Source organism: Ursus maritimus, unplaced genomic scaffold, assembly GCF_017311325.1.
Source record: "Ursus maritimus isolate PB19 unplaced genomic scaffold, ASM1731132v1 scaffold_23, whole genome shotgun sequence".
NCBI classification, from domain to species: domain Eukaryota; kingdom Metazoa; phylum Chordata; class Mammalia; order Carnivora; family Ursidae; genus Ursus; species Ursus maritimus.
Window position 1 is genome coordinate 39,916,721 of NW_024424786.1, and position 14,931 is coordinate 39,931,651.

General features: G+C 51.0%; 1 protein-coding gene across 2 annotated transcripts; it reads right to left on the reverse strand.

Annotated features, from left to right (window-relative positions):
* Positions 1-6,823: 6,823 nt before the first annotated feature.
* BATF2 (basic leucine zipper ATF-like transcription factor 2) lies at positions 6,824-13,056 on the reverse strand. Of its 2 annotated transcripts, none has more exons than XM_008708985.2 (3): positions 12,797-13,056; positions 11,418-11,519; positions 6,824-8,469 (listed from the first exon to the last, which is right to left on the reverse strand). In XM_008708985.2, the coding sequence occupies exons 1-3, from the start codon at positions 12,833-12,835 to the stop codon at positions 7,786-7,788; spliced, it is 825 nt and encodes a 274-aa protein (XP_008707207.1). In that variant the 5' UTR covers positions 12,836-13,056; the 3' UTR covers positions 6,824-7,785. The 2 variants fall into 2 exon arrangements, with proteins under 2 accessions (XP_008707207.1, XP_008707206.1); XM_008708984.2 differs by having other exon boundaries at positions 6,824-8,472; positions 12,797-13,053.
* Between the last annotated feature and the right edge of the window lie 1,875 nt (positions 13,057-14,931).

Below are 14,931 nucleotides of genomic sequence, written 5' to 3' on the forward strand. Positions count from 1 at the left end.
ATCTGTGAGTGACAAGAGAGCAGACCTCAATGCTTTGCCCACTCCATTCTCTGTCCCTCTCATGGGCAGGGGGCCAGCCTCTAGCAAATCCGGGTATTTTTGAGAACTTCCTTATAATCTGGAGGGGAACTAGGAGCGCTCCCTGTTCAGTATTATGTGCTACCAGCAGATTACAATGTTTCATTCCTCCCACCCCCGCCCCCAAAAAAGAGAATCCTTCTGGGCTCAGTTTAGACCTTGGAGGCCTTTGTGAATTTAATAAGAGAGTTGATTTCTGCCGATGGTGTCGGCCATAGGACAGAAGCAGAGAACCCCAATAAGGAGGTGAGAGAGACTCTGGAGAGACCCCTTTAGAAGACTGATCCTTGGAAAGGCTTTGTGTTTGCACCTAACTGGGTCTTTTAGAGGCTCCAATGTACCAAGAATCCTCTAAAGAACCTGTCTAGACTCCGGGTCCCAGGCTGAGCCCAGGGAGTCACATTGCCAGGGGCTGGGGGGCACTTGGCATGTGTATCAAGGATTCCAAGTGGTTTTTGTCTAAATTAAAAAATATATATATTATGAAAATTTTCAAACATATAGAAAAGTTGTACGCCTACCTCCCTAGACGCTCATTCTGATTTCACTCTTGCTCCATCACATACCCATTCATCTACCCACCCTTCTCGCCATCCATCAATCCATTATTTGTTGAGAATTTCAAAGAACTTGCAGACATGAGTATGCTTCCCTTGGATACTACAGCATGCATTTCATTAACTAGGAATCCTATTGATTTATGAGTTTTTTCTTTTGAGATAAAATTTGCATGAAATGAAATGCCTAATTCGTAAGTGTACATTTGCTACTTTTTAAAAAAAGATTTTATTTATTTATTTGACAGAGATAGAAACAGCCAGCAAGAGAGGGAACACAAGCAGGGGAGTGGGAGAGGAAGAAGCAGGCTCCCAGCGGAGGAGCCCAATGTGGGACTCGATCCCAGAACGCCGGGATCACGCCCTGAGCCAAAGGCAGACGCTTAACCACTGTGCCACCCAGGCGCCCCTGTTCTTTTTTTTTTAATGCCTATGCTATTCTATTAAGAAAAAATTTCAGGATACAAAATTTACATACAATATGATCCTAACTGTGTGAAGAAAATAATCCGCAGGAAACCTGCTAAAACGTTAACAGTGGGCTTTGCTATGCTCTAAAAACTTTTTTATTAATTAATTTTATTTTATTTATTTTTACAAATAATTATAAATTCACAGGAAGTTGCAAAAGCAATACAAAAAAGTCCTGTACACTTCATCAGTTGTCCTCAATTATTACATCTTACATGACCTGCAATATTAAAGCCAGGAAAATGTCATTGCTATAAAGTGTGTGTATAGTTCAGAACCTTTTTTTAAAAATATTTTATTTATTTATTTGACAGAGAGGCAGCAAGAGAGGGAACACAAGCAGGGGGAGTGGGAAAGGGAGAAGCAGGCTTCCCGCTGAGCGGGGAGCCCGATGCGGGGCTCGATTCCAGGACCCTGGAATCATGACCTGAGCTGAAGGCAGACACCTAACGACTGAGCCACCAGGCGCCCCAGTTCAGAATCATTTTATCAGGTGTGTAAATTCATGTAATCACCACATGCAAGGTATAGAATCGTTCCATCACCTCAAAGATGCCACCCTTTATAGCCACACCCGTCTCCTCCCCGACCATCCCTAACCCTTTGCAACCACTAATCTGTGCTCCATCTCTATACTTTCATCATTTTGAGAATGTTCCATAGGTGGAATCATGCAGTATGTGGCCTTTTGAGATTGGCTTTTTTCGCTCAGTGTAATGGCCTTGCGACCCATCAAAGTTGTTACGTGTATCTGTACCTCATTCCTTTGTATTGCTGAGTAATATTCAGTGGTATGGATAATCCCCTCCCTCACACTTTTCAAGGTTCCCACTGAGCATGAACTATTTTAATTCTTAGGAAAAAAGAAAAGTACTGATGGGGGGGGGGCAATGCATAGAGAAGCAGTTCATGCCTTCAAGGAAATGTTGTGTTGAATTAAATAAGAGAATTTCAGGCTTGGGATGCCCTTGGCAGTCACGTAGATAAGTTTTTCATTTTGCAGGAGTCTTCCTTGCAATATCCTGACAGGTAGTTGTGCAGCATCTGTGTGGATATTCCTAGTGACAGGAGACTCACTATCAAATAAAGCATTAAATTGATAACAAAATATGCCTTTCTCCCTAGAGCCTGGGCATGCCTGAGAGAAGATCTTCTGTCATAGTTTATCTTTGCCCTGCCCGGGGCCTCTTCCCAGTCTCCCCTAACCAGGTAAACACAAGCCCAAGACAGTGAGCACAGCCTGCAGAGCCTGAGGAAGCCATTGGTTATGCTAGACTCAGGAATGGCCTCTCCGGGGAGATTTCAGTATTCACTGGCTTAGAAAAACAAGAGGCTGCAGACCTTTGAAAATGGAATGAAATTCTGCATGAGCACACACACAGATACCCACAGTTCCCTAGGAATAGTCCCCTTTCTGCATTGTAGGATGCCCCCCAGAAGGCACTGAACCACTAATCCAAGAGGAAAGGTCTCAGAATCTCTCCCGCTTCCAATCCTTTGTAGCTGACCTAAGATCGGTTTCTTTCCCTTCAGCTTTCCTTGAGAGCAGACTCTGATCTGTCCATGGTTCTGATTGTTAGTGGCTTTCGCTGGAAGGCAAGGTGTGGGTTCTTTCATTCATTCCTTCGTGGTAACTAACATTTATTGAGCACTTACTACGTGCCAGAGACTGTGATATGCTCCCTACATTTAGCCTCTTTTTATTGAAGTCTACCAGACGTAACGAAGAAGAGCACAGATCATAAACATGCAGCTTAGTGACGTTTCAGACAGTGAACCAAAATGAAGATCAAGAAATAGAACGTTATCAGCACCCAAGGAGGCCTTTCATCTCCCCTTCCAGGCGCTACCCTCCAACTGTAACCACTGCCTTGACTTTTAACAGCATAGATTACTTTTTTCCTACTTTTGAACTTTATATAAATGGATCGAACAAATTGTCTTCTCTTTTGTGTCTGGCTTCTAGAGCCCAACATCACGTTTGTGAAGTTTATTCATATTGTTCTAGATAGCTGTAGTGTATTCACCCTTGTTGCCATGGAGCCTTGTGTAAAACATTCCACAATTTATTCATTGTACTGCTGATGGGGCATTTGAGCTGTTTTCAGTTTTCTACCACTATGAATATCGCTGATAGAAACATTCTTGCTCATATCTTTAGGTGAACATATGCCTTTCCATAATATATAAGCTATTACATATACATGTATATATGGATATGTATACACATACGCACATATACATTGGGTGCAATGTGGTACATTTTTCAATTACCATTTTTCAGATGAGAAATTGAAGCTTGAAGAAGTTGAGCCAGGAAGTAGTGGAGCTGGGATGTGAATCTTATCCTGTCTGGCACTGGAGCTCAAGTTCTCCAACCATCACGCTTTACTGCTTCCCAATGCATGGGCCATTTAAAAGTATTCATGATGTTGGGGTGCCTGGCTCTAGAGCATGCAACCCTTGATCTTGGGTCTGTGGGTTCGAGCCCCACATGAGGTGTAGAGATTACTTAAAAATAAAATCTTTAAAAAAGAAAAAAGGACTCATGATGTGCCAGACTGGTTGCTGCCATTGAGGGAAATTAAACAAAACAAAACAAAAACCAGGAAGGCACAGTCACGCAAGAAAGAAAATGATAGATGGCTGTGACAAGGAGTCTGAGGAATAGAGGGTAATTTTTATTCTGGAAGATCACAGGAGGTTTCCTAGAAGAAAAAGCATCTAAAGAGAAAAGATAGGGGGCAGATTCTGGGCATGCCGGGATGATGAGGGAAGGAGTGCCAGGCTGAGAGAGTCTGGGGGCAGAAGGAGAGGAAGTCCTTAGACAGTCACAGCTACAAGGGCCCTCAGAGGTCACCTTGTCCAGTCCACATTGTCCACTCATCCATTTTTACATTGCCAGCTTCCAAATTTATATACCCAGCCTTGACCATTACCCTGATCTCTAAACTCTTTTCTATTTAGTTGGATGACAAATAGGCATCTCAAATTAACATTGCCAAGACAGGGCTCCTGATCTTGTCCCCTCACACTCTAAACTGCTCCTCTTCCAATCTTTCTTGTTCTTTGGAACTACCAGCCATCAACTACTCAGGCCCTCAACTGCAGCATCATCCTTCCTTCCTCCCTTTCCCCACATCCAATCCATGAGCATGTCCCATCAGCTATATCTACAAAGCATGCCCTGAATGTGATCTCTTCCTACCACCTCCCTACTAACACCCTGGTCATAATTACCATCATCACTCACCTGGACAACCGTAACAGCCTCCTCCCTGCTTTCCCTACTTCCATGCTCCTTTGGGAGGCCAAAGGGAGAAGCCTTCTTTGCCTCTTCCAGCTTCTGGTGGTTCCAGATGTTTGGCTTGGGGCTTCCTAACTCCAATCTCTACCTCTGTCTCCACATGGCCTTCTCCTCTGCACCTTCTCTTCCTATTATTGGTGACTTCCTTTTATTGGTCATTAAATTTCGGGTCCACCTGGGTAATCTGCAATGATCTCATCTTAAGATCCTTGACTTAAATACATTTGCAAAGATCCTTTTTCCAAATAAGGTCGCATTCATAGGTTCTGGGTGGACATATCTTTTATGGAGTCATCATTCAACTGAGTACAGAGGTGAATCTCAGAAACTAAAAGAGTTTAAATTGCGTTTAAATTTCAGTCTTCCAGTGAGTCATTATTTTTCAAAGCATAGAAGACTCTTGGCCTGCACGTACTTGCTATCTCAGCACTGACTGCCCATGCATCACTTCAAAGGTCATTCTGAGGAGGGAGTGTCCTCTTCATTGTGCTTGCTGCAAGGCTAACTTGGGACTATGAGTCCAGCCAGGGACCTTGCCACAACCCCAAACCCACCAGATCATTGCTGGGGGCATTGCCACTGCTACTAAGGGGCCAAAGTGGTTTCCTTCCAAAAAATGACCTCCCCAAAGAGAGCTAGCTACCTGCTATGCTAGTGACAAAAGGAAAAAGTAGGGATCCAAGAAAGTGCTGGTTCTGACCAAGGATGGTAGGCAGCCTCTACACTGGATGATCCCCAGTGATCCCCCTCCTGGTTTGTATGCCCTTGTGTAATCCCGTCCCCTCAAGCATGGGCTGGAGATACAATACAGTAAAAATGTCAGGATGTTATTTCTGAAATTTCTGTGGCTTCCGTATGGCTCACATTTTCTCACTCTCTAGCTTTCTTGCTCTGAGGGAAGCCAGCTCCCATGTCGAGCTGCCCTGTGGGGAGGCCCATGTGGCAAGGAACTAATCTCTCTAGCCAACAGCCTACAAGAACCTGAGGTTCTTGGTCCAGCGGCCCTCAAGGAACTGAAGCCTGCAACAGCCTTGTGAGTAAGCTTGGAAGTGGACCTTCTGAGGCCCGCAGACAGCCTGTGAGTGAGGTTGGAAGCTGATCTCCCCACCCCAGTTGACCTTCCCTGTGGTGCAGCCCTGGCCAGCACTCTGACTGGAGGCTGTGGAAGACCCTGAGCCAGGTGCCCCCAGCTAAACTGTGCTCAGTTCTTGCCCCAGAAAAACTGTGAGATGATAAAACATTTCCCAGGTAAGCCACTACATTTTTGGAGTAACTTGTTGTGCAGTGACAGATACACCCAGATATAAATTCCTAGGATAGTTTCAACCACGTGGAAGCCTCATGCTATAACAGTAGCTGTGTTTACAAATTTGAGGATTCACAGATATTAGCTCATATCCCTTCTCGAGAATCCTACAACATCTCCTCCTCCTCATCTTTTTCTATTTTTAAATAAACATAATATCAAACCATAGTGACAGTTACACATTGTTTTTTTCTGCCCTGTGTGTTGTAAGCATTTCCCCATCTCATTCACTATTCTTCAAAGCGTTTTTTATTTCTCACACCCCTCCCGCAGCCCATTATAGGAGTGTACTAGCGTTAATTTAGTCATTCCCCTCTCAGGTTTTGAGCTTAAGGTAGGGTTTTAACTCCTTGGGTCACATCTGTGAGTACATGCTGGCCCCTTCAAGCCGGGCTTACGGGAGGAGTATGGGATAGGTAGAAGGCAGTGTCGTCTGTGTTTAAGTGCTCCTGATGGCACATCAAGTCTGTGTCACTTCCTGGCTATGAGTCCTTGGGCTTGTTACTTAACACTCCTGGGCCTCAGTTTCCCCTTCTGAACAGTGGGAATACTATCCAAACCTACCTCGCAGAGTTATTAGAGGCATAGTAGAGGCATAACCTGGAGTTAACCCAAGTAAAACATAACACAGTATCTGACAAATTTTAGGGTATATGGACACAAGCCAGACCACGATATCTTCACACACACACACACACACACACACACACACACACACACACGCACACACCCTGCTCCTCACTGAGTCCTGGTCCATGGTGCATTATATCAACTCTTGTCCCAGACTCCAGCTGACCTCCAACGAAAAGCACCTTGGCTTTCCTCCCACTAGTCTGCTCTCCATGAACCCGTGGTGACCCCGGCTCTGGCACCATCCACGATCCTGCAACCATCACGCCCGGTCTAGCTGTGTGGTCCTGGGCAAGTTCATCCCGTCTCTGGGTCTCAGCTTCCTCATATGCGATATGAGGAGGCAGACTGGGAGGTCCATGAGGGATTGCCCAACTCTAAACTCTAGATTATTCCCTCTTCTTTCAAAGGCCCTTAGTTTCAGCCGTGCAGAGTACAACCAGAGGTTTAAAGAACTGGCTAAAGCAAAGAGAATTGGAAAACACTTTAATTTATTTACCATAACACGTGTGCCAAGACTTGTGCTCAGCATCCTGGAGTGTGTCAAATACTAGCATAGTGTCTGTTTACATGTGTGTGAAAATCTGGGTGAAGGATTGGGGTTTCTCATCTCAGGCCCCTTACAGAGCTTGTCCTGAGTCTGAGCGAGAACCCACACCCCCACCCCAGCAGATACTGCACCTGAGCTCCTGCCTGGGAGAGGCAAGGAGCTATTTGGGAATAGCCTGGAGAGCTGACCCTGGAGAATCTCCCAGAGGTCTTGGTGTGGCTATGGGTGCCCCTCCAGCAGAAATCCCTGGGGGAACTGTTCCAGGCTTCTCCCCACCTGCAACCCACAGGTTCAGTTCCTTGGCACTGAAAACACTGCTAGGGAAGAAAGAGTCCACTTCCGGGATCCTGCTTGGCCTCTCCCCATCCAGGCTTGGACTCTGGACGAGGCCCAGCTAGGGCGAGGTTTCAGGAACTGCCGGGCTCTGTGGCTCTGGGAATCACAAACCAGCAGAAAGAGCTCCTCCCTTCTCCCAGCAGTAAACCTCCTCCCACCAGCCCCCAGTTTCTAGGACTTCAGCTCCTAGGATGCCTGGGCCAGGATCCCACTAGGAGAAAGAGGAGCAGATGGTGGTGTTTCGGGTCCCAAAAAAGACTGTGTGACCTTGGGCACATTGCATGGCTTCTCTGGCCTCTGTCTCCTTATCTAAAAAAGTGGAATGATAATCTGGATTTTGCGGAATGACCATGAAGTTGAAATAAGATAATGGTGGTGACAGGGTCTGGCAGAGTGCCGGGCAGCAGTGATGACCTTCTTTTCCTGGTGAAATGCTGGGCCAGCTGGTCAGCCAAGACAGGCAACCTCCAGTGGTAAGGGAGGAGGTGCCTGTGTGCTGAGGCTACTCCTTCAGCCCGAGGAACGGGCTAGCTCGGCTCCTGGGGATGGGTTAGAAGTGGACTTGAGCAGAGGAGAGCAGGGGGAAGGCCAGGAGTGGATGGGGGCTGGGATCCACGCCCAGCCCTTGCTGATCTGCTGCCGGTAACATCTCAGGCTTGTGTTCCTGACTGTGCAGGCAGGCCAGCCCCAGAGGCGCTATGAGGCCGTCAGGTGAGGACCCCAGCTTCCCTCTGGGGGGGTGCTCCATCACAGAGGGCTGTAGAGGGGCAGGTTGGGCTGGGGGGCCGGGCAGGAGGGTATCAAGCTTGGAGGAAGGCCTCAGCAGGCTGGAGCCAGTGGGTGAGGCTGACTGGACAGGGCTGGGGGACAGCTGGGGAGGGGGTACAGTGACCTCTGTAGAGCCAACGGACAGAGAGGGCAGAGGGGACAGGGGGAGGCCAGGCGAACTATGAGGCTGCGGATCTGGAGAGAGCCGGGGAGCCGAGGGAGAAGAGACTGGGGTCTGGAACAGGCCCAACTGCTCCTGGCAGCCATGTTGTCCATGGAGCATGGGGTCTGGGGGCCGCTCGGTCTGGCCCCAGCAGCCAGGGGTCACCGGAGCCAACCAGGTGGCAGAGTCCACGCGGCACAGGCGCTCATGCGCATGCAGGGTCCGGCCCCACCACACCAGTTCGGCCTGCAGGGCCTGGATCTCCTTCCGCAGCACGTGGTTGTGTTTCTCCAGGGCCTCGTGCTGCTGGGGGCAGAAGCAGATGGGTGGGGGAGAGATGTCAGCCAGCATGAGTCCTGTACCCCGCCCCCAGGGTCCTTAACTTAGGGGGAAAGGTATACCGCCACCCAAATGTCTAAGCAAGGGCCCCTTGGCTCCTCTCTGGCCGGCTCTCCACAGCCACCCAGCCCCTCTTGCCCATTCTACTCCTACTGGGGTTCATTTTGGCCCGCTCTCCATCCTCAGACCAGTCCCCTGAGTCAGCGGGTCTCCACCAGCTGGCCACCTCCACTCGCCTGAGAACTCCACCAACCTCCTGACTGGGGCACCCCTGAAACCCCTCCATTCTCTTGGCCCAGAGGAACTGTTTGGCAATTACAGGATCAACTGTACATTCAAGTCCTTCAAAGGCTACCACGCCTCCCTGTGCACAGTAGCCCCAGCTCACACCTCCGGCTCTATCTCTCTGACTTCTGCTCCCCTTAGCTTCCTGGCCCTCCAATGGACTCTGCTTCCCCACCGCATTTCCTGTCTCCCGTGCCGGCACACTCCTCCAGCACCTCCTCCCTTGGGCTAATCCTGACGTGGCCTTCTCAGGACAGCTTGCCTTCTCTGCCTTGCACACGTTTAGCTGCTCCGTGCCCTGTCACACCTCCCCAGTGCCCAGAACTGACTCACCGAGGCACCGTGGGAGGAGCCCTGGGTGGTGTTTCACAGGGTGGCAGCACCAGAATGTTCTATTCGGCACCCCTGAATCAGCATCTGGTAGGTTCTGTCCTGCTGGACTCTGGGTTCTGAGAACCCGCTGACAGTGTGCCGTTCTAAACGACCATTTACAGTGACAGCAATGAAAGAACTTTCTTTCCACGCTCCTAAGGCTGAGTGACTTCGTCTGGTTCGCTCGCCTACCTCACCCCTTTTGTGGGCAATTTTGATTTATCTTTTACTTATTTTCCTTTTTTCATTTATGTGAAAGCAAGAGAGTCTGGTGAGTGGGGGAGGTGCAGAGACAGCAGCTCAAGCTGACTCCTTGCCGAGCACAGGGCCCTAGCACCTGCCCCCGACACGGGCTCCACGTGGGGCTCGATCTCATGACCCATGGGATCCCGAGCTGAAACCAAGAACCAGACGCTTCACCCACTGAGCCGCCCAGGCGCCCCTTTTGTGGACAGTTTTTAAAAGGAGAAGCCACAAGGGTGTTTTACATAAAAATGTTACTGAGGGCATGAACTTGAAATTCTAAGAGGCCTCAAAACCACCAGCAGCCCTATCTCCAGGCTGCTCTCTGCATGTGGAATAATATTCTTAAAACATGGCATTAGGTCACCTCTCACCTAAATTCTCCAAAGGCTTCAATTCACCTCTAGAAATGGAGTCACTCACTGGTTCACTCCTTCGTTCACTTGCCACCTCTAGGCTGCTCACGTTTCCTCCTCAAGGAAGGCTCCCCCCGTTAGGTTTCCGTCACCCCACCCTCCCCGCTCCCTTGCCTCTTCCCTGATGGATTTGGCCCCACAGCGCTTATCACCAGCTGACATCCCAAATCCCTCATGGATAGTTTATTTGTCTGTCTGGCTCCCCCATGAAAATATGAGCCCTGGAGAGTGTGGGGTAGGCTTTTGTCTGCTGTGTTCACAGCGTATCGCCAACGCTGAGAACTGTACCTGTCACACGGGGGCACTCAGTAGGTCTTTCTGGAAGGAATGAACACATGAATGCATGAAGTCTCTACCCTGCCAGGTGGGCACCATCCTGGTCCTCACTCACACATGCCCACACCAGTGCAATTCCATTTGCCGGCGATGCCTTTTCCTACCTTCATCCGTTTGGAAAACTCCTATGCATCCCTCAAGACCCGCCCAGGCTCCATCCCCATTATCACCCTGATGCCACCACCTGTGTGTTGCCCCACCTGTGTGCTCCTAGAGCACTTCATTCTGACTCTAACACCCGCTCCACGGGGCACGACTGAGTTCCTTCTATTTGGTGGGCACTGTTCCAGGTGATGGGGAAACAGCAGGGAACAAAATAGCTCATGGTGCTTCCGGTCTGGTAAGGGGGACAAGCAACAGGTCTCTAAATACGTAAGTTCAGGGCTAACAAGAAAAATAGCGCAGAGTAACAGGTCTAGCTCTTTAGACCATGTGGTTTAGAAAGGCCCTTCTGGGGAGGTGACATGTAAACCAAACAACTGGACAGAAGGGTGAATCTAGGCAGACGGTGGTCTGAGGCTAGAAGGAACAGTCCCTGCAGAGCCCCAGGGCTGGATGCGCATGACCAGTGAAGGTACGTGGAGAACAGGGTGTTAGGGGAGGAGACAGCATGGGGCCTTTGGCAGGGAAGGCTGTGAATTTCACTCAGCACTGTAAGGATTAAAGTGTAAGCACTTTCCCAAGGGCCAGGTCCTGAGCCCACTCTGAATCCTTTCCCTGGGATGGAACTGGTGATGTCCTTTCTCTCTGCACGGAGGAAGAAGAAAAGCTCCAAGGGTCAGTTACCATCCAAGGTCAAGTTACCATCCACAGTGAAGAGGCAAGTACAACAGAGCCCTCCCCCACCCCACTGGGCTCCTTGGCCTCCTTTAGTCTCCACAAGGGTCCTGCCAGTGGGCAGGGATTATTGTCCCCGTGTTTTGGATGAGGACAGTGAAGCGGCGAAGGAAGTGACTTACAGCTGTGAGTGCCACGGCTGGGACTCTAAAGCCAGCCCATCTTAACCCTGAACCAGTTTCTCACAGGGTGAGAGCTTGTCTCCTCTCCCTAAACCCAGGGCGCCTCAAGGGCAGGGCTGGGCCGCAGACACACCTTTGTGTCCCCAGAGCCCAGCGTGTGTCTGGCACAGTTTGTACTCGGCACCTCTCTCAAGCTCAGACCTGGAGACATATGGCAGTGGAGGGGGAGCTGCTCACAGGCATGGAGCTAGGGCTGGGGGGAGGTGGCAGGGCCAGGGAAGTGGAGTCAGGCATCCCCCACCTGGTGCAGGGCGTCCGCCTTGTCCGTGTGCTTCTGCCGGCTGCGCTGGGCGGCTGCACGATTCTTCTGTTTCTTCTTCAGCCTCTGATGCTCCTCGAGGTCCTGCAGGGTGTGAGGCAGAGGGCTCAGGGGTCCCGGCGGGTGCTTGCCCCCTCTGCCCAGGCCATCTGTAAAGCCACACCCTCCCCAGTTCAATTCCCTGAGGGTCTCCTGTCTCCTGGAGAGCCCCTCTGCCTCCCTGGGCACCCACACGGCATCGCTTGTTGGAACAGCTGCCTCACCCACACGTCCTGCTCACAGCTCACAATGGGGGAGGACACCCGGAGAAGCCCAAAGCTTCCGTTCGAAGGCAGGCAGAACTGACTTCACACCTACACTCTCCTTAGCAGCCGCCCAGCTCGGGGCAAATCACTCCCTTCTCGAGCCTCGCCGCCTCGTCTGCACGAGGGCTGTGAAGCCGGCGTGAGCTTCGTCGGCAAGGGCAGGGCCAGGGTCCAGTTTGGCTCCATGAGCCCATGCCCAGCCCGGGCCCGAAGCTGATATTCAGTGACTCAACAGGTATTTATGAAGCACCTACTGTGTGCCAGGCGCTGAGCCGGTGGCGGGGGATGGAACAGCAAATCAAACGGGCAAAAATCCCTGCCCTCATGTCGCTGACATTCTAGTGTGGCGGCAACCTGGAATGCGTGAGTGGACCCAAAGCTTCCCAGCAGGGCCCCTCCCCCTCCCCTGGACCCCACGTTAGGGGGTCCATGGAACTTAGGACCCAAATGCCCAAAGTTTTGGAAGGTCGGGCAAGAGAGAATGTTAGACACCCCACAGCCCAAATCCCCCTTCTCCTAGGTCACTCTGGGGGTGTGTTCTGACTCTACGGAACTCAGACAGGACCCTGCCCTCCCAGCTGAGAACTCCGTGCTGCTCGGGTCGTGGTCACAAGAGGCCCATTCCAGGTGCTGGGAGGGCCAAGAGACAGGAGCCTGGGGAAAAGACCTTCACTTGGCAGAAGGGGGTGGGCTTCTGGTCCTTGGGTCCTGGGAGAGGAGCAGGGCCTCCAAGGGGAGCCAAGCCAGAGAATTTGGGGAAGGACGAGAATGCTCCCATAAGGGCAGTGAGGGGAGGGCGGGTTAGGAGACAGCACTATTCAGAAGCCACGTCCTAAACGGGAGCCTGGCTCTGCAATACGAGAGTAGGGAAGCCCTCATGTCAATCACCTGGGGAAACCGAAGCCCAGAGAGAGGATCTGCGGATCCCACGGGCACACCGCCCATAAGTACAGAGCGGGGACTAGAAGCTCTGACCACGTCCCTCCCTGCCTGGGAACCGGGGACGCTTGGCCATATTCCCCTTCTCAACCCCTGTCCCTGGTTCCCTGTACTCACCGTCCTGGTCAGCAGCCCATTGCCCCCACAGAGGTGCATGGCTTAGGCAGGGGGCGGGCAGAGGCTCAGTTCGGGTGTCCCTCTGCCACGGTGACCTCCCAGTGCCCTCTGGGGGCCCAAGGAAGTGGCAGCTCTTTAAATCACCGGTGACCACTCCGCCCCCAGCAAACCAAGTTTCAGTTTCTTCTAAAGCCACCGGCTGCTCAGAATCCCTGGCTCGGGTTGGCTCACGTGGCTGGAATTTCCTAACGCAAACTGGCCTTCCGGTTGGGCCCCTTTTCTGGAGGGAGAACGACGGAGGGTGGCCAGAGGAGGGGAGACCAAACGCCTGTTATGGGGAGGGTGTCCTGGGAAAGGGAGGGCAAGGGGCCAGGCACAGAGCCAAGAGGCGAAGCCAATGGGGAGCCGAGGGCTCATGTGGGTCACGGGAGAGCCTCTGAGCTCGGGAATTGCCGGCGTGCGGGTTCGCAGCCCACCTCCGGCCTGTCGGGGCTGCGCAGCTTTGAGAACGTGACTCACCCTCTCTGAGTCTTAGTTTCCTGGTCTCCAAAGGGTGTAGGGGGATGGTACAAATAGCTACTCACAGCTTCACAGAGGAACCAAGCAAGATGATACAACCACCCCCAAACCCTCTGAGACCAATGTTGAGGCAAGTGTGCAGAAATAAGCGATAGCCTTTAAATAGGAGAACAGATGGATAAATCACTGTGTTTTCATTCAACAGACCACGCAGCAGTAGAGGGAGTGGTGTCTAGCGGTTAGGAGAACAGCTTCCAAGCTAGGTCACTTGGGGACATAATTTCACCTTTGTGGGGCGCCTGGGTGGCTCAGTCGGTGAAGCGTCTGCCTTCGGCTCAGGTCGTGATCTCGGGGTCCTGGGATTGAGCCCCGCATCAGGGTCCCTGCTCAGCGGGGAGCCTCCATCTCCCTCTCCCTCTCCCTGCTGCTCCCCCTGCTTGTGCTCTCCTGCGCACTGTCTCTCTCAAATAAATAAATAAATAAATAAAATCTTAAGAAAAATAATTTCACTGTTCTTTGCCTTTGTTTTCCAATCTATAAAGTGGGGATGAAAATAATTCCGTCGGGCACATGAAATGAGTTGAGGTGGGCAAGGCACCGGCAACCATGCCTGGTACAGAGGAAGAGTTCAGCAAGTACTTGCAACTCTGATCTTCTGGGCGATTCAGAGCTGCACGGAGCATCGAGCTTGAGCCCGTCACGTCCAGTTGTTTGAAAATCACTAGCTGCACGGAGGTCTGCACAACACCATTTCTGTAAGGTTTAATCACATGGGTTCGCAAATATGTAATAAAAGTGTAAAAACGTGCATGTGAATGAGAAACACGAAATGCAGAACGTGGGGGTGTGGGCGCGCCGCCACACAGGGTTTTCAGTTGTGTCTGTGGTGTTTTGTGACTTAAATTCTGATGATATTATTATCTACACGTTGAGGTATACCTGAAATATTTCCTTTTTTTTTAAAGTTTTGTTTTGTTTTTTTTTTTGTGAGAGAGAGAGAGCTGGAGACAGGGAAAGTAGCAGCCTCCCCACTGAGCAAGGAGCCCGATGCAGGACTCGATCCCAGGACCCCGGGATCATGACCTGAGTTGAAGGCAGGCACTTAACCGACTGAGCCACCCAGGCGTTTCTGAAATGTTCCCTAATAAAAACCTCTATTAAAGACCTAGGAAGCCCTGAAGCCTCAGGCAAACGTGCATGGTTGGTGTATCTCTAAGGAAGACCATGCACGGAAGGGACATCTGTTTGGGGGACAGAGCAGCCGGTAACTCAGTCCGAGAACAGCATAGCAACTGATATGCGGTGCCCAGGGTCCCATGGTCTGGTGACTAGAGCACCTGGGGACTGTGCCTGAGTTCCGAGGGCTCAAGGCTGGTGGTGTGGGATCACAGGCATGGCAAACAGCGTAGATGGGATCTTCTGACAGGTAATGGTGTCCTACAATGCTGCCTCCGAGTTTCTTAGAAAAGAGCACAGCATCCGCCATGCGGTGATCGATTAGTGATGTCTGTCCTGAGTGGGGCTGGGAGAGGGACCACCTCCTGCTCTGCCTAGAATTGGGCACGAAACCAGTCTGGACTTTAGAGTCAGACTTCACTCTGATACTTGGCACGCAA